General features: G+C 41.0%; 2 protein-coding genes across 2 annotated transcripts in view; one reads left to right on the top strand and one right to left on the bottom strand.

Annotated features, from left to right (window-relative positions):
* Window positions 1-3011: 3011 nt before the first annotated feature.
* On the bottom strand, window positions 3012-9162 carry LOC134450839 (GTPase IMAP family member 8-like). The gene is made up of 5 exons (XM_063200884.1): window positions 9041-9162; window positions 5972-6691; window positions 5069-5860; window positions 4234-4416; window positions 3012-3373 (listed from the first exon to the last, which is right to left on the bottom strand). The coding sequence occupies exons 1-5, from the start codon at window positions 9057-9059 to the stop codon at window positions 3246-3248; spliced, it is 1842 nt and encodes a 613-aa protein (XP_063056954.1). The 5' UTR covers window positions 9060-9162; the 3' UTR covers window positions 3012-3245.
* Window positions 9163-20392: 11230 nt separating this feature from the next.
* The window catches only part of LOC134456352 (GTPase IMAP family member 8-like), a 6861-nt gene continuing 1128 nt past the window's right edge, over window positions 20393-26125 (top strand). The window contains exons 1-3 of the mRNA XM_063207726.1: window positions 20393-20861; window positions 21212-22018; window positions 23285-23458. Of these exons, the coding sequence (XP_063063796.1) occupies window positions 20405-20861; window positions 21212-22018; window positions 23285-23458 (1438 nt within the window). The 5' untranslated portion in view covers window positions 20393-20404. The remainder of the gene's footprint in view (window positions 20862-21211; window positions 22019-23284; window positions 23459-26125) is intronic.

Here is a 26125-nt window from a genome sequence, read left to right as displayed (position 1 = left end):
TGACAATAGACATTCATTTGTAGCATTTGGAATAAGGCTGTAAGTGTAAGATAATAAAATGTGAAAAAAGTGAAGCGCTGAGTGAATACTTTCCGGATTGACTGTACAGGTTTTCAGTTTTTATATTATTTATTTAAAGAACGGAACTGCCATTTCAAAACAATACAGCGAGCGTTCAATAGCATTTTTTCTCTTACATTTTTTAATTTTATTTTATTTCGTTGTCCATAAAGTTGGACTCTGGAGTGCTTTGATATGTTTTGCACACATCAGCATAATGATGGTGTTTATACAAGTTTATGTTATGTTTAGCTAATTTTTTGACCGACAGCGGTTTCCAACAATCAGAGGTTGAGTTGTGCGCAGCTAGGTTCGCGCAGTCAGGTTATAAACAAAATTTAGAACCCATGTATTGTATAGGCCCCAGTTCAATACAATGCAGCCTATGTTCGACATGTCTACAAGAGCATTGCTTACCTTTGGTTGTTTTTTGAGTGCAATAAAACTGGGAATAATTCTGTAAAAATACTAAATTAACTTCGCCTCTTTTATGAATTTCATGAATATACACACACACACACACATACACACACACACACACACACACACACACACACACACACTGCATGCCCATAGGGGCATGTCCCAACCCTGCCCTACTTAGCTCTCATTACAAATATGGCAGCCATGTGGTTGTGGTTTTAACAACAACAAGAAACAAACTGAACCAGTTGGTTAGTTTTTTAATGAACGTATCAATTGCATGCGTCTTTCAACGACTGAATACATCACATTAGAATGCTCATGGGATTAATATTTTGAAGCAACTTAATGATTAAATGTGTCATATCTGTGAACTGTATCTGTTATTCGTACAACAGCCCTTTCCTAATGCTAAAAAAACATTTGCTAATGCTGTAACAACCATTTGCTAATGCTTCAAATCAATCAGTCTGGAAAAGGGAAGGCAAACATAACATAGGCCTAAGCATAACAAAGGCAAATTACAAACCTAATCGCTAGAGCTACTATATCTGTTGCAGGGCCATATTCATGGTTACGTCCCATTGGTCCGGCAGTCCATTAGTCCGACCAGACATGTTAAAACTATGCCCAAACCTAAACAATTCCTAACCCTAATCGCTATTAAAGGCATGTTCTGTCAGTATACAATTATTTTAGCGTCATAAGTTTGTAAATACTCACTTTTAAGTTGACTGAAAAGTAAGAACTATGCCCAAACCAAAACAATTCCTAACCCTAACCGTCAGTAAAGGCATGCTTTTGTCTGAAAAGACGTGTCTAGCCTACCCAAGTAGCTGCGTGATGCTCCTGTATGGCTTATTGCCTGACTTACGGACCAATGGGCCGACACCCATATTTAGGTATACTGTAGAAAATCCTTAGAAAAGCAATGTGATACAATCACAGATTGAGGCTTGGGTACATGTTTTCTCAATAGGTCTGTTACGGCCTCCCACCACTAGGGGGACACCTTCCCTAGTTTGTAACAAGGTCCAAGGTAGTTCTAAGCAGGGCTCTAAATTAACGCACGTCAACACGCCAAATGCGGGTGAAAAATCATTTTGGCTGGTAGAAAAAATCATCCACTAGCCAAATTGGCCGGTAGCGCGCGCCTGTCTGAATGTTAAACAGCTGCCCGCACAGATCTGTAGCTGCCGTCTGATGAACGTTAAAACGTCGCCTACATTACCCATGAACATTAGTCCTACAGTCTTGATGTAGCCCACACCCATTGGCTGACCGTTAATCACAATAAGGCAGCCTCACATCCATTGGCTGCGTGTTTGATACCTGCGCGCTGGTACTAGTGTTGATAAAATATGTTCAATGAGCGGACTAGCGCGGATTACTTTGGTTTTGTAGGTTTTGGTCAGATGAAAAATAATGTGGCAGTGGAAAGCACGGTTATGTGTCGATGAATGCAAGTAATAGCAGCGTAACTGTTGTGACGGTGAAATAGAGTAGGCCTATTGGTGGAGCGAAAACGGCGTGAGTGAGTGGAGGGACAGGACAGCTGTCTGTCAAAACAGTGTCGTTGCCGTCAGAAGCCGTCTGATATTTGCGAGGTCCTCACAACTACAAACGATGGAGTTGTCGTTTCCTAATAACGCCCACGCCATCGCAAAAACCCTGCACGAGTTTGACACGAGTAAGTGAAAGAAAAGATAATCAAAAACTAGCGACGAAAGTAACAAAGTAATCATGGTGTCCGTGGTGTTATTGGATATCTAGTTGACATAGCGGTAATTGTCATTCCAAGCGCATCGTAAGTAAAGCTAATATGAATTTGACCTGGAGGAACTTGAAGGTGTCACGCAGCAGCAGCATAAACACACAATGCAGACATCATTCACGCACTGTGTAGGTGTGTGAGTGTGCGTGCGTGCGCGCGCGCGGGTGTCTCCTGTCCTTCTCCTCTCGTCTCCTTCTCCTCCCTTCATCTCCTCTCCCCTTCACCTGTCTTCTGTGCATTGTCCATGGTATTTGGCCCACTGTGTGTGAAGTGATGCTGTGTAGGGGATATGAGGTTTTGCAGTGTTTGGTTGTGTGTGTGTTTGGCTAGTGTATGTTGAAAGTCTGGTATGTGTGTGACATTAGTGTTGAAGGCATGCTGTGTTTGTGTGAGTTGTAGGCCTATACTGTATGTGAGGTTTGGGTGATGGTGTGTGAGGTAATAGGCTAGTGTTTGGCTGTCTGTGCAGTATATGGAAATGGAATGAAAAATAATGAAATGCAGGTAATAAAAATATAATTACTAAATAATTATAGAATAGACTGAATTATATTGAGTATAATATTTATATTGTTTATCTGTGTTGAGGACATAGCCTAGTTTAATAAAATAATTAAAAGCAACATAATTAACGCATGGTTTATTTTGGTGAGAAAAAAATGGATAGTTGACCTTCCATTTGGCTAGTAAGAAAAAATGTCTACTAGCCAAATTGGCTGGTGGTGGAAAAAGTTAATTTAGAGCCCTGGTTCTAAGGTATTGTTTACATGTGGGGTATTCAACACGTGTACTATGTAGCCAACTGTTCCGTTCTGGATATTCTTAGACAAGAAAGATCAGACTCCAATGTACCCCTCGTTGGTATCACAAATTTCAACATGGTTTTTAACAAATGCACTGTAAGATGACTTGTTTTATCTTTAACACCATGTTTCTTAAGTAAGCATCATCAAAAATAGGTAGTTTTAAGGATAAAGGTATCGTTTGATCACTGCATTTTGCGCTTCTTCACTTCTGAGGTTAATGAGGCTGTTGAATGGTCGGATTCCTTAATCCATCTCCAGACCTTTTCGTAAGAGAGCATCAGCTCTTTCTTACTAACACCCGATGACACATCTGTGGATTTTCAAGACACATTTCATTAAACATTTGTGTTCTCTGGTAGCACAAATATTAGCCCACATGGCGATATGTCATTAAACACAATTTCAATTTTCACCATTGCGCCATTGAGAAAAATATATACAATTCATCCCAAAATATGTACAATTTGAATCATTGTTAGGTAGGTGCTTATTTAACTATTATTAAATTATTCAATTCGTGTAATTTCCAAAGTGTAGGGAGCAGTCAATCCCTCAACAGGATAATGTGGATTGTACGTACAATACTCCACAAGCATGTTAGGTCCACATGATTCAGTTACATGTATGTTCAGAAGAAAAACATGAATAAATGTAATAAAAAATAAAGTAATGTCTGTAAATTCTATTAGACTTTATTAACATTATGGCCCGTGTAAACCAGGCGCTACCTACGCGACCCAGGTAGCTGGGGTGGTTGAAGAGGTTTCGCCATGAATTGGCTTTATTCGCTCTGGACGCGGCATTGACATGTTTGATTCAGCTAATCACATATCGGCTCTGTCTTGACAGCCTGGGACATTCGTCGATATGAGCATTCCAATTGGTTTTCGCCGAACCGCGTCATAGCGAATTCGCTTAAGATTAGCTTGAGTTTAATCGTCAAAATTCGCTCTAGTCGCTCAAGAAGCTTCGCTCCTGGCAAATTTGCTCTGCTAGCTTTATTCGCCTTCCCTCCATAGGGAAATAATGACTTCCGCCGCTCAGGTCGCACAGTTCGCGCTTGATGTACACAAAGCTTTACAGAAATGACAAAACAAAACAATAATCATTTAAAAACGAATAGGCTGCATATAGGCCCCATTTTGTTGTGGACACCCATTAGAAACTCACCATAAGATGTCTGCAGTTCTGCCAGTATTCCGCGCACTCGTTCCAACAGTATAGCCTCTCGCCTTCCCCACTCTCTTAGCAGCTGGTCTCTCAGTTCACTGGACTGCTGCACATCGGCCATGGCCTGGCCCACAGGCTTTCCTTCATCATCAGAGTCTGCTGTGTGGTCACTCTCGTCCTTAACTGCTTTCAATTAAAGGGACACTGTGTGAGATTTTTAGTTGTTTATTTCCAGAATTCATGCTGCCCATTCACTAATGTTATCTTTTTCATGAATACTTACCACCAGCATCAAATTCTAAGTATTCATTATGACTCAGAAAATTGCACTTTTCATACATGAAAAGGGGGATCTTCTCCATGGTCCACCATTTTGAATTTCAAAAAAGAGCTATTTTAAGCTGCAAAAATGACTCTACTTGGACCATACTAGAAAATATTTGTTTATTACTTAGAAAACTTTCATGTAAAGACCAAATTTGGCAATTGGCAGCGCAGTTTCAATGAGCAGCATAGTTGCAGTACCTTTTTTGACCATTTCCTGCACAGTGTCCCTTTAAAAAAAAAAAAATGAAGATGAAAAAAAAAACGTGTGCACTTCTAGCGTCAAACTGCAGGGTGGCCCATAAGGGTCTCTTGTGCCAACAGGGTCTGTTCCATGACCCAACTGGCTTCAATAATTTAAATGAAAATAATTAACGATCAAAAAAATATTTACAGACATATTTGATAATGTACATAGCCAAAAACAAATGAATAAACACATGCACGAACGCACACACAAAGAATACATTTGAATGTTACTGTATAGTGAACAAGCTAATATGAGACTCACAGTTAGCATCATGGTCAATGCTGTCGTTCCCTTTTATCTTGCAGTCCATCTCAGTCCATATTTTTTTAATCTCCTTCTCCAGCTGCTTGTTCAGACTTTGCCACTCTTGATCCAGTAGCTCCACCACCTCCACATTTACACTTTTTACTGGTGTCTCCTCTGCTTCCCTATGTGTGCTTTTCTGTTCTACTGCATTCGCACAAAAGACACTATTGCTTGCTACCATCTCCTCTATCATCTGCAACAGCTCTGTGACCTGAGATCCATCTCCTCTGTTCATGTTGTCAAAGACGTGGTATCGGTTCCCACATTTCTCCACGAGCCACCTCAGGGGTTCTCCCTCACTTTCGATGTGCTCCTCGATGCTCACGTCGCCCAACATATCGCCCCAGGTGAACAGCACTATGGTGTATTTCCAGACCAAGTCTCCAAAGACCTTCATATTGTCTTCAATGACCTCTCTTTGCTCTTTCAGAAAGGATACATCTAACGGAAGCACCAGCAGGAAGGCATGGGGACATCTGACATCCAGAGTCAAACTTCTCTTGAGCTCCCTTTTCACCCATTTTGGGGTGTAGGTGGCTGGGAAGTACTTCCACCAACCTGGCGTATCGATCACTGAGACTTGACGTCCCGGTCCCGCCACATTGCTCTGCTTCATGTCTGAACAAAGAGTTCTCATTCGGCTGGCTAGCTCATTTTCGTCCAGAATGGTGTTCCTCACAGAAGTTTTGCCGCTGCTCACCCATCCCAGCAAGACCATCCTCACGCTGGTCAAAGGCCTGACTTCACCTGAGGGACACAAGTTGGTCGACACATGAACACAATTCCACTCTAATTCCTCACGTCCTTTTCGCACTTTCGTTTTTCCGCACAAGTTTAAGTTTAAGAAAAAGCACTCACCTTCAAGAAGCTTCCTTTGCTGTGTCACAGCATCCTTCCTCGCTTTTGCTTTGACTTTAACGGTGGCTCTTTTCTCGTCAACTGCTTTCAATATCTCCTCATCAATTTGAAAACAACTGCCGCGATTAGCCGATGTCAAGGCCTCAACCTTACTTAGCAGCTGAAGCACCTGGTCAGAATCTAGACTCTGGTTGTCCACCACATGGAACCTGTCCCCACATTTCTCTAATATCCACCTAATGGCCTCTCCCTGTTCCCAAATGTGCTCCTCTATGCTTTTACCCTCCAGACAGTCTCCTTTGGTGAACACGACAATTATGTGGGCCCAGATGTGCTCCCCAAAAAGCCCCATGTGTTGCCTAATGGCCTCTCTGTGCTGCTCCGTGAACGGGACGTCCAACGCAACGGCCAATAACACAACATTTGGCCCGGGTGCCGGACCGCACAGACGCACGCTCAGTAAGAGCTCCTGCTTGACTATCTCGGCCGTGTCTTCCAGGAGGTAACACTCCCACCAGCCGTGCGTGTCTACCAAGGTGATCTTCCTCCCTCTTCCTCTTCCTCTTCCTCCACGGATGTCACCCTGCCTCTTCAAACAGTGCGGTGATCGGGTGGAGCCCTCCTTTATGGGCTCGGGCTCGGCCATGCACTGGCTCAGCACGGTGTTGATGAGTGATGTCTTGCCTGACTGGACTCGACCCAGCACGACCACCCGCAATTCTGCAACAGAGCAAGTGAGGAGATAGTTAGGTGAGTTTATTTTATACGGTACATTTGCAACAGTGAAATTATATTGCTTTACTGTGTCACTAAAAAGTTTACAAATATTAATACAGGAGTATAATGGAGTGGCCATCACTTGGGTTGTGGGCACTCTTGACTGTCACACCAATGATCCTGGCTCTTTGGTGTAGCTGTCAGAGCCCCAGTATGATACCTCAGAAGCGCTGGCTTGGGTTTAAGTCACAGCAAAGCAACTGTACTCCCCTTCGCAACTAATTTTCAAACATCAACCATCATTTGTTGAGGTTAAAACTCAAGATCCAGCACAGCAGCCATGGTTCTCTTTCAATGCTTCTAATAGAAACATTATTAAAACCTTTGATGTAAGCATTGGTGGTATTACCCCATTATGATCTAAGACTCTGGATGTAAAGAAGGCAAAGTTTGCAATGGTTCAACACAGAGTTTGTTACTCTCCACAAACCCATAATAAATGCACCCTAATAAAAGTAATGACAACGTAGCCCTGATATGTTACCAGATATTATTGATTAATTTTCACTGCAAATGCTTATGTGAATGTTGAGGGAAGAGAAGAGCGAGAGAGAGAGAGAGAGAGAGAGAAAAGACTCCACATGTATCTTAACACAGATAAAACCAGTCCAGCAGACTATTCTGTTGGGCAGTCATGACCTGATGGTCATGGAGGACGTCTTAAGATCAGAGGGTTCGAATCCCTCCCTATACCTCTATCCATGACCTGGAGTAAGGCACCTAAACCCATATTGTTCCAGGGACTGGCATGTAATGTAATGTAATGTCCAATGCTGCAGTAATTGGCAGTCATCCAGTGATTGTATTGTTGTATCTATTTGTTGTTGCACCAGTCTTTGCCTGTCTCTCAATCTCTACACACAATCTCAACTCACAATCTCACTCATCAAGTTTGTACCATCTTGGCATCCTGCATCGTCCTGGCAGAGAAATTCCTCACGTAGTCTAAAAAAATTCCTAACATATAGTCAGAGGCGATTCTAGGTTAAGTTGGGGCCCCAAGCGAAAATTCAAAAGAATGAACATTCACAACAAATCGCCACTAATGTAGTTTAACCTTTAAGAGTGTGGGTTTTTGAGCATTCTATAAAAATAATGCGTTCTATAACAATGCAAGATTCTACAATTCCATATTGTATTGAATGACGCCCAGAATTCTATAGAACTTTCACTGCCCGAACATTCCCGCCACACCGGTGTGACGATATACTCTTAAAGGTTAACGTATCGTAACTATTATCACCATCTAGGCTTGGGGGCCCCAAGTGGCTGCCTGCCTAGCCTGGTGACAAGATGCGCCTCCGCATATAGTCCTTTGAAGCAGCAAGTAGTTTGTTTTTCATAATTGCAATGGCTAAACTTTCCAAACTTCAGTAGCTTCAGTGGGTCATGATCTTTTAAGAGGGCAATACGCTTCTTAATTTGCAATGCTCCCCTTTACAGGCTGCAATAACAAGCAGCAAATTCAAATGGATGCAACTTCATTGTTTCTTATAGATCACAACAGCGGTTGTTGAAACATTTCGGTTTCCAACCTGGTTGGTGGTGAAAAATGAAAACTACACTGTGTTGTCAAGCCTTTTTGAGTTCTGCTTGGGTCATTTTCCAGCCCCGTCTCCATGTGAACAGGAATGCAGCAGAATGCAATGCCAAGTGTAGAGTTGAATGTATCCGTACTGTACAAAAACAGAGTAACAGTTTTTTGTTTGTTTTTCAGTTTACTCACCCTTATGTTCCTCAGGTGCCATAGTGTGCAGTGCAAAATCCCTTTTACGCCAGTCTAAGAATTCTCTCTTTGCTTTTAAAGGACTGATTTTGCATCAAGCTCAAACTGGACAGTCGTACAGAGTGGCTATGAAAACGTGTACCGGTAATTCTGGCTCATTGTGTGAGTCCTCATGTACAGGCATCTTAATGTTAACATGGAAGATATGGGTTGAAACAGTGGATGAATCTGAGTTTTGGACTGAAATACTAGCCTATTTTTACATGTAATTGAATCAATGCTGCTGAATCGCTAAAGCAAAGAATTCAACTCTACCTAAGTATAAATCACCAACAGTGAAGTCATTTAACATGGAATTAAAAATGTAACAAACGGGCTATGAAAGTTTTTGAGGAGTCTTAGAGCCTACATTAACACATTAATAACTATGTACATTAGGTAGCCTATAGTTGAGTATTTCCTTTTACTGTATGGTAGCCTAAATGCCTGTTTTGATGGGAAACGTGTGGTTGCATAATGAGTTTAAGTTATATTGTCCTGTAGTACTGAATCTTTTGTCAACTCACCATCTTGTTGCTGTTCCATGTTTGATGTGATTTCCTCCTGTAGGCCTACTCAGTATTCTGTTAAATAAACTTCCCTACTTCACATTTGATCGTCTGGATTTCTCTTTGAACTTTTACACTCTAGCCTATCCAGTCAGGGAGTAATAGTGAGTGCTTTTTGAGGACACATATCTGGGAAAGAAATGATTAACTGGATATGTAACAGTCCACACATGAGCGAGTTTACTGTCACAAGAACAAACAGGTAGATCAACTACAGAATGTAAACACTGTAAGCAACAGTGAACATCTCTCTCTCTCTCTCTCTCTCTCTCTCTCTCTCTCTCTCTCTCTCTCTCTCTCTCTCTCTCTCTCTCTCTCTCTCTCTCTCTCTCTCTCTCTCTGAAACACACATGTACAGTATGTGCACAAACATCTCATGCTCATAGGCGCAAGAGATACAAAGTTACCTGTGTGTGTGTGCGTGCGTGCGTGCGTGCTTGCGTGCGTGCGTGTGTGTGTGTGTGTTAGTGCTGGTGATTCCAAAAGTCAAAACAAAGTGTGGAGAGGCAGCCTTTAGCTTCTATGCTTCAAAGCTTTGGAACCAGCTTCCAGATGACGTAAAAAATGCACCCACTATTGATAGCTTTAAATCTAGACTCAAGACAAAGCTGTTCTCAGATGCTTTCCCCTAGCTTAAATTACATATCATTCTTTTTATTATTATTATTTTTATGTTTTTCAAGGTTTTATGTTTATTTATGTTTTATTTTATTATTATTTTTACCTTATATTTTATCTTAATGTTTTAAATGTTTTTTGACTCTAATTCATTTCCTTCTTTCTTCCCTGTTTCCTTTCATTTACATTTGTTAACTTTGTGAAGCACATTGAGTTGCACCTGTGTATGAAATGCGCTATATAAATAAACTTGCCTTGCCTTGCCTTGTGTGTGTGTGTGTGTGTGTGTGTGTGTGTGTGTGTGTGTGTGTGTGTGTGTGTGTGTGTGAACAGGCTCCTGCTCATGGTTTACACACACACAAAACATGTAAGCATGCAACATAGTAGGCCTATATTGCTGAAAATTATTCATTTGTTTTATGCATTTAAATTGCATATTGTAAAATTACTGTACATGATTGTGAACATGCGTTGAGTAAATCAGTGCCATTTCCTCCTCTGGTATGCCGATGACATCTGCATACCCGAAGCGGTGCCACAAATTGTTTGGCTTGTAGCTCCTCCCACTGGCCAGTGCAATACATTACATTACATTACACCACTGAATTCTCTTTACAAAATGCTCCTTTTCAAATGAGATGAGAACATTTTTCTATTTTTTTTATTTTTGCACTGCAATGAGTCATCCATTTTATTATTTACTGTAACATGATACATTTTAGAAGCAAATGGACTTAGTTACTTGTTTTATTTAAAATGCCATGGCATACGCCGCCACATGTTTTTCAATGGAAGACTATGTTCAGTGAGTTGTGCTTTTCTTACAACCTGCAAAAATAAAATAAAAATAGAAAAATGTTATCTCATCTGTCTTTGAAAAGGAGCATTTTGTAAAGAGAATTCAGTGGTGTAATGTAATGTAATGTAATGTAATGTATTGCACTGGCCAGTGGGAAAAGCTACAAGCCAACCAATTTGTGGCACCGCTTCGGGTATGCAGATGTCATCGGCATACCAGAGGAGGGAATGGCACTGATTTACTCAACGCATGTTCACAATCATGTACAGTAATTTTACAATATGCAATTTAAATGCATAAAACAAATGAATAATTTTCAGTAATATAGGCCTACTATGTTGTATGCTTACATGTTTTGTGTGTGTAAACCATGAGCAGGAGCCTGTTCACACACACACACACACACACACACACACACACACACACACACACACACACACACACACACACACACACACACACACACACACACACACACACACACAGGTAACTTTGTATCTCTTGCGCCTATGAGCATGAGATATTAGTGCACATACTGTACATGTGTATTTCACAGATAGAGAGAAAGAGAGAGAGAGAGAGAGAGAGACAGAGAGAGAGGGAGAGAGAGAGAGAGAGAGAGAGAGAGAGAGAGAGAGTCAGAGAGAGAGACAGAGAGAGAGGGAGAGTGAGGGAGAGAGAGAGAGACAGGAGAGAGAGAGAGAGAGAGAGAGAGAGAGAGAGAGAGATGTTCAGGCTTGCTTACAGTGTTTACAGGCTGTAGTTTATCTACCTGTTTGTCCTCATGACAGTAAACTCGCTCATGTGTGGAATGTTACATATCCAGTTTCTCCATTTCTTTCCCTTTCATATTGCCAGAGATATGTGTCCTCAAAAAGCACTCGCTAATACTCTTCGACTGGATAAGCAACGCAGGCTAAAGTGTAAAAGCTCAAAGAGAAATCCAAGGCAAGGCAAGGCAAGGCAAGTTTATTTATATAGCGCATTTCATACACAGGTGCAACTCAATGTGCTTCACAAAGTTAACAGATGTAAATGAAAGGAAACAGGGAAGAAAGAAGGAAATGAATTAGAGTCAAAAAGCATTTAAAAACATTAAGATAAAACATAAGGTAAAAATAATAATAAAATAAAATAAAATGAAACAAATTAAATAAAAAATAAAAATAATAAGAATAAGTAATTTAAGCTAGGGGAAAGCATCTGAGAACAGCTTTGTCTTGAGTCTAGATTTAAAGCTATCAATAGTGGGTGCATTTTTTATGTCATCTGGAAGCTGGTTCCAAAGCTTTGAAGCATAGAAGCTAAAGGCTGCCTCTCCACACTTTGTTTTGACTTTTGGAATCACCAGCAAATTCTTCTCCGTTGACCTTAGTGACCTAGTTGGTGCATACAGCTGAAACATATCCAGTAGATATGTGGGTCCCATTCCATTTAGTGATTTAAACACAAGTAGCATAGCCTTAAAATCAATTCTGTAGCTTACTGGGAGCCAATGCAGCGATCTTAAAATTGGAGTAATGTGGTCGAACTTCCTTGTCTTTGTAAGAACCCTTGCAGCTGCGTTTTGTACAAGTTGAAGCTGTTTAATGGTTTTATTGGGGAGGCCAGTAAAAAGACTGTTACAGTAATCAACTTTACTAGAAATAAAGGCATGTATTAGCTTCTCCAGATCATGTTTAGACATCAGGCCCCTAAATTTAGAGACGTTTTTTATGTGATAAAATGCAGACTTAGTAATAGCTTTCATGTGACTGTTGAAGTTTAGGTCACTGTCAATGAGGACCCCAAGATTTTTAACTGTTTCCCTTGCTTTCAGTCCCTTCGTTTCAAGGATAGTAGCAATCTTTTGTCTCTCCTCTCTTTTCCCAAATATAATTACTTCAGTTTTATCTGTGTTCAGCTGGAGGAAATTGTGAGACATCCATTTGTTAATTTGGTCCATGCAATGATAGAGTGATTCAAGGGGGGTATAGTCATTTGGGGACATAGATAAGTAGAGCTGGGTATCATCCGCATAGCTATGGTAATTTATGGAGTTATTCTCGATAATGTGTCCCAGTGGCAACATATACAGATTGAACAGTAGTGGTCCCAGAATGGAGCCCTGGGGGACCCCACAATCCAGAGACATTGGTGATGAAGTATGTCTTCCAATGGCGACAAAAAAACTTCTTTGTTGTAAGTACGATTTTAACCAGTCGATCACTATGCCCGTAAAGCCAACCCAGTGTTCCAGTCTATGTAGTAGTATAGAATGATTAACTGTATCGAAAGCAGCACTCAAATCAAGAAGTACCAAGACGGATGATTTGCCAGCATCAGAATTCAATCTTATGTCATTCATAACTTTAATAAGAGCTGTTTCAGTGCTGTGGTAGGCACGGAAACCTGATTGAAACTTATCAAAATAGCTATTAGAGATTAGAAAAGCAGTTAATTGGTTAAAAACAATTTTCTCTATTATTTTACCCATGAATGGTAGATTGGATATGGGCCTATAGTTGTTTAGTACCAGTGCATCCAGGTTGTTCTTTTTCAGTAAGGGTTTCACAACTGCTTCTTTCAGACAGCCTGGGAATATGCCTGTTTGTAGTGAGGTGTTGATGATCTGAAGTACATCTGATGATATTAGATTTAAGATGGATTTGAAGAAGGCTGTTGGTAAAATATCTAAGTCAGATGTAGAGGAGCTAAGACTTTGTACCGTTCTATTAAGAATGTCCACATCAACTAAATGAAAATTTCTCATGAGGTTAGGATTTAACTTCACCATAGCAAGCTGGTCTGAATCTTGGGTCGGTTGCACATGTGTGAGTATGTTTGCACGTATTTTTTCAATCTTTCCTTTGAAAAAGGATGCGAACTCATTGCATTTGCTGACTGAGAGGAACTCAGAGGGCATTAGATTTGGGGGCCTTGCTAGCTTTTCCACAGTGCCAAACAGGACACGTGCATTATTAATATTTCTGTTAATTATGTCAGAGAAAAAAGATTGTCTAGCTTTAGAAATTTCTTGGTTGTATTTCGAGAGTGTGTGTTTATAGATTTGGTAGTGGACTTCAAGTTTGGATTTACGCCACTGTCTTTCAGCCCTCCTGCATTCTTGCTTTAGCAATATAACTGTGGGATTCTTTCTCCAAGGTGCTTTTTCACGTCCCACTGTTTTGATTTTTTCGGGGGCAATAACATCCATAATACGGGTCATCCTTGAATTAAAATTAACCATGAGATCATCTGCACTCTCTGAGGTTTGACTTTGGATCTCTGAAAGTGCTTGCTGAAAGAGTGAGGCTGTCTCACAGTTGATTATACGTTTTTTGACTGTAACAGATTCCCTTTGAACATGAGGGTACATAGAAACATCAGAAAAAATGCAGTAATGGTCAGAAAAGCCATAGTCTTTGACACTAGCACAAGCATTAAGGCCTTTTGTTATTATTAGGTCTAAAGTGTGACCTTGGTTGTGTGTTGGTCCTGTTACATGCTGTGTGAGGCTAAAAATGTCAATAAGACTTAAAAATTCCTTAGCATAGACATTCTCTAAGTCGTCCACGTAAAAATTAAAATCGCCTGCTATAAACAAGCTATCATAGTTCACACAAACATTCGACAACAGCTCACCAAATTCCTCTAAGAAGAGTGGTGCAGAAAGTCTTGGAGGTCTGTAAATAGTCAATAACAGTATGTCAGAAGAACATTTTAGAACTGCAGCTAAGTATTCAAAAGATGAAAATTCACCTAGTGATGTCTTTTGACATTGAAACAGTGCCTTGAAAATAATTGCTATCCCCCCTCCCTGTTTATTCTGCCTTTCTGTACTAATGAAATTAAAGTGTGACGGAGTTGCTTCTATAAGTGTGATAGAGCTAGTGGATTTTTCCAGCCATGTTTCAGTTAAAAATAAAAAATCAAGGTTGTGGGTACAGATAAACTCATTGACAACAAAAGGCTTGTTCCTTAGAGATCTACTATTCTGTAAAGCTAATTTAGCATTGAGCATTGGAGGCATTTCCACTGTGGTAGTGAGTTTTTTTGGGACAAGTCTGAGATTTCCCATGCTTGCCGTCTTGGGGGAATGTATGCGTGTCCTCAAGAGACCTCGTTTTGTTGTTAGAACTGGAATAAGATTGTCCACGGGTCCCCTTATCTGCTTATTTTCAAAACAACTGTTACTATGTGGGTAGGGACCCAGTTGATATCAGACTGTGCTTTCAACCATGTCATCCTCACTGATACTACTGTACTCCAGAGCACAGACAGGTGGTTGTGGGGCCTTGCCTTTTTTGGGTGCAGTCATGGATGGAAGTATCCTTTTAGATTTTGGGGTAGAATGAGGTTGACCTTGAGAAATATCCGCATAGGAGGCTTGGTAGGAATGTCTGGGGGTAGAAAAGGTAGATCTGGCATAGGGGAGTAGTCTCGCCATAGTTTCTGGAAATCTCAGTCTGGGAGATGAAGATGGTGTTTCGTCGTTCCGGGAAGGTTGTGATTCCATTGGTGATTGCATTTTGTCGCCGTTGCCAGGGCTTGCTGGTGGCTGCGTTTCGCCACATCTGGGGGGTGAGTTTGGTTTTGAGGAAACCACATTTCCTATTTCCTGTGTGGACAGTCGCTTTTTGGCAGACCTGGGAGGTGGAATTGGTGATGCCAATGGCATTTTGCCAGTCCGACAAGGAGGTGAACACTTGATCTCCGGCGAGCGGCTTGCTGCCAGTTTCTGTGACAGATCTTCCAGCTGTTCCGAAAGCTGGTTCAGTTTGTGGCGACGATAAAATGTGAAGTAGGGAAGTTTATTTTCCACAGAATACTGAGTAAAGGATATCACATCAAACATGGAACAGCAACAAGATGGTGAGTTGACAAAAGATTCAGTACTACAGGACAATATAACTTAAACTCATTATGCAACCTCACGTTTCCCATCAAAACAGGCATTTAGGCTACCATACTGCAGTCAAAAGAGATACCTAATGTACATACTTTGTAGTTATTAATGTGTTAATGTAGGCTCTAAGACTCCTCAAAAACTTTCATAGCCCGTTTGTTACATTTTTAATTCCATGTTAAATGGCTTCACTATATTTCTGATTTATACTTAGATAGAGTTGAATTCTTTGCTTTAGCGATTCAGCATTGATTAAATTACATGTAAATAGGGTAGTATTTCAGTCCAAAACTCAGATTCATCCACTGTTTCAACCCATATCTTTTAAATGTTTTTTTTTCCTCTAAAGAGCTGCGGATTGTTGTTCTTGGGTACAACTGGTCAGGAAAGACTGCGTCAATTAACACTATACTGAGAGACAGACAGCCTGATCCGGAACAGGTAAGCACACTGTCCTAGAAAACTACATATATTTTGCAGTGTTGCATGATTGTATATCCTTGTCTCATTGCTCTGCAGTGTACGGATTCCAGATTGAAAGATTACTTTAACCCATTTGCGCAGAGCCTGTTATATAACCTTACTGGCACCAAAATTGTGATGACCAAGTCTGATACTTAAGGCTCTCTGGAATGAATAGCAATGTTGTTGTGATTTAGTTGAGTCTTTTCAGCAATGAGTGAACAGGCCCATCGGTGGGCCCATCTGCACAAAGAGGATACACTACAGAGGGCCTTTTACCAGTAGTCTGAAACATTTGCACATGTCAAGTCAAGTCGGCTTTATTGTCAATTTCTTTACATGCACTGGTCATACAAAGAATTGAAATTACATTTCTTACTTTCCCATGCAGACATAGACATACTTTAGGTATAGACATACACAGTATAGACATAGACAATACTGTACACATACAGTTTACCTATAGTACCTGTACAATACACATTCAGACATTTAAAGTGCAAGACAAGGCAACAGAAGACATACAGAGAACATATAGGCCTATTGCGAGAGGTAGGATTTCGGCTGAAACGTGGGAATGTTTTTATAGCAAAAGCAATAAGAAAAATTCAATAATATCATAATAATTCAATATCATATTCAATAATATTGAGTCAATAATGATTGTCTCGGCTCTCTCTTACTCCCAGGTAACACACTGTGTCAGACGAGAGGGCGTGGCTGAGGGCCGCAGGGTGACTGTGATTGACACGGTGGGATGGTGGAAGTGGAACCCCCGGACACAGACAACCGAGTGCATCAAACGCGAGCTGGTTAGTAAATGCTGTGTGTGTGTATGTACATATATATACATATACATGATGTACATATACATATACATGATGTGTATAATTTTAGATTTTTTTTCTGTACATCTTTTCTTTTTTTTCTTTTCCATTTTGATTTTAGTAACAAAATCCAACATGGCCAACATTGTACAGTATTACAAATTCATCATATTTAGTGTAAACAAGAAGGATCACCGCACACTGGTGGACTTAATTTTGTTGCTTTTTATTTAGGTGAACAACGTGTTTCGCCTTGCACTTCGTCAGGTTCACTTTCATCATATTTAGTGTTATATTTAGTGTCTATAAAGCCATTCAAAGATCCATATGTAACGGGTAGGACTGTAGTCCTATGAGTTGTGCATGTAGTATGTGACATTTTACTTATTCTGGCTTCTCATCTTGGCATGACTTACCTGTGGGCAGGGCAGAGCGGGGCACTAGGACCCAGTGAGCATGGATGGGCAGGGGCACATCTCTAGCAATTAGTAGGCCTATAAATAGCACTTCCTGGTTAGCTGGAGGCGTGAGACAGGTGTTTGCTCACCAGGCTAACGGGAGCTGTGGGCTTTGTTTACCCATGTCATTTGGTCCCTTGGGTTGTGGAGAGACCCACTGGTGTAAATCATGAGTGCCTGAATCTACTGGTGAAACTTACTCACTTGGGTCCAGTCGAAACGGGGGGAACGTCTGTGAGATATGCCCGCTCTGCCATGCTGAAAAAGGTCTGAGACACCGTCATTGGTGTTCTGAGTGGGGCATTCCATTGAGTGCGGGGGGGACGCCGTCGTCTTCCCGGGGCATTTGTTTTGCTTTTGTTTTATTTTACTACGAGCTCTTTTAGTAAGCTGCAGGTAGTGAGTGGCTTGTTTTAGGCCTACACAGGTGTGTACGTTTTCTTGCTTTGTGCTGTCTGACGCGACTGGCTCCGATCATCCACTCCTGGGGCAAGGAGTGAATCACCGGAGACCAGTTGGTTGGCTCAGTATCATTGTGTAGACTTATTGTGGCGGGGTTGACCCACCTGAGTTAGTGCATAATCTGTCATTGGAGTAGTTTGATTCCTGAATATCGCTTCACTGTGAAATTAAGCTATTCGATTTTGTGTGCTGTGATTTTCTTTCTCTTAAGTTTTTGAGTCATTTACTTTGGATTTATTTCTCAGTTTGGCGTTTTATTTAGGCCTATTTATATTCCTTTGTGTTTAATTTGCTGTGTGTTTTTGTTGTTGTTGTAGTTCACAGTGTTGCGATTGCTCATTTAAATTATAAAATATTGGGCCTACTCAGTGGCCTCAGGCCTCAGCCTACTGGTTTGCACATATAACCATACTGAGTGTGTAAATATCTAGTGAACTTTACTTGTCCTCCTACCTGCACCCTTTTAGAGAGACTTGTTGTGCAAGAAAGAAAATAAAAAGAATTTCTGTGTTAACAGCTGTGTCCTCGTTTCTCATCCAGAACCTGTCGGGGAAAAATTGTGTATTAACACCTGGGTTGTCTCACCCGTTAACGAGACTGGTGTAGTCACCTTTTAAAACTAATTACTTACAAGTCTGTAATCTTAGTAACCCCACTCGGTTACACATACATATTACTTACAGTGAGTCCAATATGTATTTGATCCCTTGCTGATTTTGCCGGTTTGCCCACTAATAAAGACATGATCAGTCTATAAATGTATGATAATATGTATTCAAACATGGAGAGACAGAATATCAAAAAGAAATTACAGAAAATAACTTAAAATAATATATTTTAATTTATTTGTATTTAATGTAGGCAAATAAGTATTTGACCCCTCTAGCTAAAGAAGATAAAGTGCTTTGTGGCAAAGCCCTAGTTGTCTAGCACTGAGGTCAGATGCTTCTTTTAGTTGATGACAATGTTTGTGCATATAGTAGAAAATATTTTTGCCCATTTTTCTTTGCACATTATCTCTAAAACATTAATAGTTTGTGGCTGTAGCTTGGCAAATGGGAGGTTCAGTTCCCTCCATTGAATTACTATAGGGTTAATATTTGGAGACTGTCTAGGCCACTTGACAACTTTAATATGTTTCTTATTGAGCCACTCCTTCGTTGCTTTTACAGTATGTTGTGTATTATTGTAAAGTTGGGAGATCCAAAAATGGCCCACCTTTCAGTGTAGTGGTGGAGGGAAGGACATTTGCACTCAGTATTGCACATTACATGTCTCCCTCCATCCATTCGTTGACGATGTGAAGTTGTCCTGTGCCTTGGCCAGACAAACACCCTCAAACCATAATGATACCACTTTCATGCATGATGGTGAGGAAGGTGTTCTTGGTATCATAGACAGCAGTACTCTTTCTCAAAACACATTGAATTGTGATAATGCCAAACAGCTTGGTTTTGGTTTCATCTGACTACAGCACCTCCTTATCATATCCTAAACCAGTCTGATGTCCGTTAGCAAACCTCAAGTGGGACTGCACAGGTTCCTTCTGAAGTAGAGGTACCATGTGTGCACTACAGGATTTTAAACCTCTGTGGCATTAAGTGCTACCAGTAGTTTTCTCAGTGAATTTGGTCCCAGTAGCTTTGATATCATTGCCTAGTTCATCCCGTACAGCTCTAGGGTGATTTCTTTCTGTTCTCATGATTATCAATTCCCTACAAAAGGTCAAATCTTGTATAGAACCCCAGACAGGCTGATGGATAGTCATTTTGTATTCCTCACATTTTGGAAGAAATGCATCAACAGCTGGGTCATTAATACCCAGTCTTTTTCTTGTGGCTTTGCAGCCCATTTAATCTTTGTTCAGGTCTAAAATCGTGTCCCTGATATAATTTGACCACTCTTTGGCCTTTCCCATGCTGGTGAGGTTGGAGTGTGACTGATTCACTCATACTATGGACTGATTCTGCTGATTAAATGTGTCTTTTATGCATGTAAGTATGTACAGGTGTCATTAATTCAGATGACAAGTTGATCGGAAGTGCCCATCTGGTCTGTGGGCCCGGAACTGTAATCAGTTGGCAGGGGATCAAATACTTATTTTGCTCGATGAAATGGAAATAAATTAATATATATTCTCTTCAGTTAATTTCTGGATTTTCTTTTTGATATTCTGTCTCTCCATATTAGAATACATATTATCATAACATTTATTGACTGATCATGTCTTTGTTAGTAGGCAAACCAACAAAATCAGCAAGGGATCAAATACATATTGGACTCACTGTATACGTGTAAGGGCAGCCGTGGCTCAACAGTTCAACTGCAGTGGTGTAGTCTACGTAGAACGCAGGCAGTATACCCACTTCAAAATTTCAGGGATTTCAGTATACCCACTTCAAATTGATTGAGCCATTATTTAGAATAGCACAAATACAGACAGTATACCCACCTCAAAAAATAGACTACACCACTGTTCAACCAGAGAGAGTAGAGAGAGAGAGGTTCCATTGGCCCATTGTTTCCGGGTTCTATTATTGCAAGGGGGAGGGGGGGGGAAATCCCCCTTTAGGCAGACCTAAGGACTGTTCTATTCAATGCTAGGAGTATTATGACACGCCCCTTTAGGCAGACCGGAACCTGGTCATGTTAGGTGCCCATAGCAACCTATTACATTGGCATATCTCTATATACTTAAAGAATCTCTGGTTTAACTGTATACAATAACATGTAATGGCTACATTACTTGGGCTAAAGGCGGCAGCTGAGTGTAATGTAGTAATGTAATGTGTATACCAGGTGCTCAGCATGTCTCTGTGCCCTCCCGGACCCCATGCCATCCTCCTTGTGATCGAGCTCGACAGTCCCTTCTCCTCCACTGAAGAGAAGTCTGTGAGGGAACACTGCGAACTGCTGGGAAGAGACATCTGGGACCATACCGTTGTTTTATTCACCAAAGGGGACTTATTGGTGGACGTTACAATCGAGGAGTACATCAGGAACCAGGGGAAAGCCCTTGAGTGGCTGGTGCAGCGGTGTGGAGGAAGATATCATGTCTTTGACAACAAGTCTGCATATGACCAGTCTCAGGTCCGAGCACTTTTGGATAAGATAGACCAACTGACAGCCAGCAACCATGGTCGCCCCTTTGAGGTGGACCAGCTGTCTTTGAAGCGGATTGAAGAGGCTAAGAAGACCGATAAAGATCGAGCAATAGCATACAAGGACAGTGTCACACAACGAAGAGCGAGAATCAAGGCAAATGGTGGGTATATCTCTGCAAGCAATGTCTATGACTTTTGTATAGTTTTGAGAGAAAATGCTCGCTATAATATGGCATTTATGGTAGCTTTGCACATCTCTGCAATATGAATATGTTAGGCAATGGCTAGTTTGCTATTCACTATATTCTTCCACTTCATATTTTTTATATTGTGTTTTTCAACTGGGAACAGGAAATCCACTCCCTCTGCCTGTCTGTTTGTGTGTCCGTCAGCAGTGTTTTCGTTTGTCTGCAGAGGGTGCTGAACGAACACGCACACGCACCTAGTGTTTAACCACAGGGGCACATTTCTACTTACTGTATGATTGCTCATGTTTTCTATATGTTTGCAGGAGATGTGCTATCTCTACCAGAGATAAGGATCCTACTGGTTGGATGGGTGCTGTCTGGTAAGAGCAACGCCGGCGACACCATTCTAAACGGTGATCACTTCTCCCCTGGGAAGGTGACTGAGAAGGCCACATGTGCGCTAGGTGAAGTGCTAGGCAGGTCCCTCAGAGTCGTGGACACTCCCGGCTGGTGGAAGTTCCTGCCTAGTAAGTACACTCCAACGCGTGTTAAACAGGAGCTGATGAGAGGCTTAACCCTTTGCGGGAAGTATCCTCACGCAGTCCTTTTGACTCTGACCGCGGACGTGTCTTTCCACGAGGAGCAGCGACGGATCATCCAAGACACCCTGGAGGCGTTCCTCGGGAAGGACGTCTGGAGACATGTCGTCATCATCTTCACGTTCAAGCACGTGATGAAAGAAACCAGCATGGAAGAGGTCATCGAGGGCGAGGGCGAAGCCCTGAAGTGTCTCGTCGAAAGGTGCGGCCACCGTTACCATGTGATCATGAACATGAGGAGCCAAGGCGATGAAGACGGTCGCCAGGTGGCAGATCTCCTGGAGAAGATCGAGGAGATGGTGGCGGGGAATTGTGTGTTTTGCCCTGATGCTGAAGAAGCCACGAGGTGTGCTGAGGCAGGTGAAGAGAAGACGCGAGGCAAAGAGACGGATGATCCGTGTATTGAAGATGTTATTAACACACTGGACAAGGAGTGGCTGCGGACCGATCAGAAGATGATCGAGGAGGTCCAAAAGAAGTGGGTCGCTGCTGTTGCAAAATCTGACCGAAGCATGGATGAACCTATCAAAAGTAAGTGGGTTTTGTTTAACACGATAGAGTGACCATCACTGGTTACACCTCGCCATTCCGATGCATCGCTATTCCGACATTGACGTTTTATTGCAGGAACCATTTTTCCAGCTTGCAGGAACTGTTTTTCAAAGATCTCAGATCCTACCTTTAAGGGCATTTGGACCATGACAAAATGATACACTGATCCTGTAATTGCGCTGTCACTCTTTCCACTTTCCGCTCGTGTTGCAACATTGTTGCAAATGTCAATAGAGTTAGAACGTTGTTCACACGGCTCTAAGTACTTGCAACCCTAGATTGGTATATAGAATGACTCGGAATGACAATCAGATACGGTCAGAATGGCGATTGCCCCCCACCGTCACTAGGGTTGTTAATTTGCACTCAATGCTTTATCAAGTCCAAGTCCAGCTCTTTGACTTTGAAGTGAAAGTGAATGTCAGTTGCACTGAAAGACAGTGACTCCCCAGTCCTCCCCTTCACCACACATTACATGACATTACATTACACTTAGCTGACACTTTTATCCAAAGCGACTTTTATATATTTACAGAGTTTTAGTTACAGTCCCTGGAGCAAAGTGGGTGCTCAATGGCACTTCAGCTATGGATAGAGGTGCAGGGAGATGTAAGAATGGGATTTGAATCTGCCAGGTGGGGGTCCCGTTTCAGCTCAATACAGAACCTGTACTTTTATCTCTAAATTCCGAAAAACAATACCTTATTTAAAGGGGCTTGTGGGGGGCTAGAGCCTTGCTTAAGGCAGCATCTGGCCCCAGGGCCGCCATTTAAATAGCCCTGGTATAAGCCCTTCTACACTTTCTTGCATAGTGAACCATTTCGCTTCATTGACTAACACAGAGCTGTTTGTATTAGTGGAAGAAGAGCAAGAATCGATGGACGTGAAAGAAGAAAAACGCCGAAGGATACATGACAAACATGACAATACAACCCATGGTAGGTAATGATGATGACAATGTCAATTCCATAGATTATAAATTATAATATAATAAATTAATAATATATATAATAAAAATATGAATAAAAAGAAAATAATAATATGTTATAAAGCTATTTTACTTTTCATGGGGGAGTAGAGCATGTAACTGTTAACTGATCTGAAACTCATGAAGACAAATTGAACAGTTCTAATATGAAAGTCATTAACTGCTTCATTATCTAGATTCAATGAATCCACCTTTCCCCCCTAGCGGCGCCCCTGATATTGCACATGTTTTGTGATATTCCCCACTGATTATTACAGCTGACAGTCGCCATAGCGATGAGAGTGATCGGAGCCTCCAAAAACAGCAGTCCAATGATGATGACGAGCTCTCTGTTCATTTGAAAGACCTGCTGGAATGCGAATGGAGACGACGTGACTACATTATCAAGGAGATCGTGAATGAAGCCGTGCAGAAGCTGAGCCAGCACTTCGGTGAGCAAATACCTAGCGCGTCTGCCTTGATCTACTTATCCATTATATAATATACAGTGTACTGTATTATAGACTTTATTATTACCGTATTACTTACATTATTACCGGTATGTCATTGTGGCTATAAATTGCAAAAGCATCTTAATATTTTGCATCATTTTTAAGTTATTATTTATTTTCATTGAGTGGAGTCTCTTTGTCACAGCAAAAAAAACAGTATTTTGGATTCCAGTATTTTGGATTGCCTGTGTGGTAAAAGGATGATTTTGAGGACCTGCATGCTAGCCTGAGCGGAAGCTGACTGTTGACTCCGTCAAACAGTCTGCAGTTTGCAGGGGTTCAGATCCCCGGTTACACTCTACTTTAAGGGAACACTGTTATTTACCCCATTAGGGACAGTGGGATGAATGGTGCAATAACATGTACTAATGTTGAACTTGAATGTATTTTTGTTTATCTACATACTAATTAGTGTTTAATATGAAGTTTTTTTTGTAATACTTTGCGAAAGTGCTGAATTTTGCTGAAAAGGTGTTACAGTGCACTCTAATGCTGAAGTGGATGAATCAGTACAACACTGTACATAGTATTACATTAGAATTGACTCAGCCCTGATGAAGGCAACACCTTAGCCGAAACATGTTGGTGTTTTTAACTTTTCTGTAATGATTTAGCTGTTTATTAAAGCTTTTTCAACCTTTGGAAGAGTGCCTTGGATACTTCAACAACATAGTAGGCTATTACATGTCATCACACTAGTTATTCCACTGTAGTCTAGGAGGCGAGTACACTGTAACTGTGTACCCTGATGTTAAATGTGACTGTGTGACGGGATCCCCCATGAAAATGTCATAGCTAATTCAAATTTGGGCAAATGAATATAACACACAATTTGGTATGGTGTAACATTTGTCTTTTTGGTAACACTTTATTTTAGGGATACATCTATTAGCACTAATACATACAATATTAATGCCTGTGTAAGTAACTTGTAAGGCATGTACTAAGCAAAATCAGACAGTTGTTAGACATTTATTCGCAAATGTCTTGTTCATGCACAATAAGGGATTTATTACCAATACAACCTTAGTAAGGACCTAGTAGGCCTAGATTTCTATTTATGACTAAGCAGTAAGGGCCAGAATACAATGTGTATAAGCTCCTGGTGCGCTGTGTGAACAAACCCTGAACAGTGTGAAAACAGATGTGGAATAAGGGTCCCTATTCTAAAGTGAGGCATTGCTCAGCCCACATGGCTTAGGGCCCCCACAGTACCTAGGGCCCCCACTCTACCCAGGGCCCCAACTCTACCCAGCACCCCTTGGGAAGCAAAGTGAAAGAGCGTAACCAATTCTTCTTCAGTCAACTCAGAAATATAGTTCTCAGTTATTCCATTCAGTGTATGGAAGAGTAACAGGAAGCATTATATAGCAAGGATTGGACGTAAACTTTTCAATGACGGTGGGGTGGTGAGATGTCATTTTTTCATACACCAATTAGTTTTAATTCTACAATAAATGCAGAATATAACGATGAGTAATAGTTTGGAAGCGAAATTAAGCTATCCCTTTGTGATAAATAAGTTAATGTTTGAGAAACTTAGCTCCAACAAGTGCAGTGCATGATGGGTATGCCCTTTGTCAGAAATGCAATGCATGGCCAATGCAGCAATGATAATATTTCTGTTGTTACGTACATGGCAAATTGTTTGTATAACAACTAAATTGCACGAGTGAGGGGAGGGTAAGGACGTAGGTAGACTCAGAGCCGGGTAGGTTGTCTGTAGGCCTAGATTGCGTACCCATCATGCACTGCACTTCTTGGAGCTAATGTTCTCAAACATTAACTTAATTATCACAAAAGAATAGTTTAGTTTCGCTTCAAAACGATTATTCTAATGTTCTGCATTTATTTTGGGTTTTTTACAATTAAAACTCAGTGGTATTTGAAAAAAATTACATCTCACCAACCCACCGTCATTGACAAGTGTACGTTTAATCCTTGCTATATAATGGCTCCTGTTCCCTTTCTTGTTTTGATATATACAAGAGAATAATAGATAACTAGAAATGCATTCTCACAGAAAATGCTGGAAGCGGGCTTGCCTTTTGGGGCAGAGATGAAACAAAGTACTATTGAGAAAACAAAGCTAAAAGAAATCTTGGAAAAACTCCATCCACCCAGTCAGAAGTTATGGGCCAAACAATTCAGCCATCTTGGATTCAGCCATCTTGAAAGTGTTGTAGCTCTGCGTTTTGGGGATATACTAAATGACATGCATGGTATTTTAAGTTGGCTAAGGAACACTGCATATGATATAATTTTGAAAATCAACATGGCTTCGAGCGGGATTAGAACTCACAACCTCCATATCTGTAATCCAACCCCTTTGCCATTGATATTAAATGACATACAATACATGATATTTGAAGTTGGCTAAGGAACACTGCATATGATATAATTTTGAAAATCAACATGGCTTCGACTGGGGTTCGAACCTCCAACCCCATATCCCTAATTCAGCACATTTGCCATTCATACTAAATGACATACATGGCATTTTAAATTGGCCAAGGAACACTGCATATGATATAATTTTGAAAATCAACATGGCTTCGACTGGGATTCGAACCCCCAACCTCCATATCTGTAACGCACATTGCCAGC

Source organism: Engraulis encrasicolus, chromosome 1, assembly GCF_034702125.1.
Source record: "Engraulis encrasicolus isolate BLACKSEA-1 chromosome 1, IST_EnEncr_1.0, whole genome shotgun sequence".
Taxonomy (NCBI): domain Eukaryota; kingdom Metazoa; phylum Chordata; class Actinopteri; order Clupeiformes; family Engraulidae; genus Engraulis; species Engraulis encrasicolus.
Note: the sequence above shows the minus strand (reverse complement) of the source record. Positions and strands in the feature narration are given on the sequence as shown.

Coding starts and splice junctions, on each gene's coding strand:
- LOC134450839 (XM_063200884.1), bottom strand. Junction 5,861..5,971: donor GCAAAGGAAGCTTCTTGAAG/GTGAGTGCTTTT, acceptor TGTGTCCCTCAG/GTGAAGTCAGGCCTTTGACC. Junction 4,417..5,068: donor CATTGACCATGATGCTAACT/GTGAGTCTCATA, acceptor AATTGAAAGCAG/TTAAGGACGAGAGTGACCAC.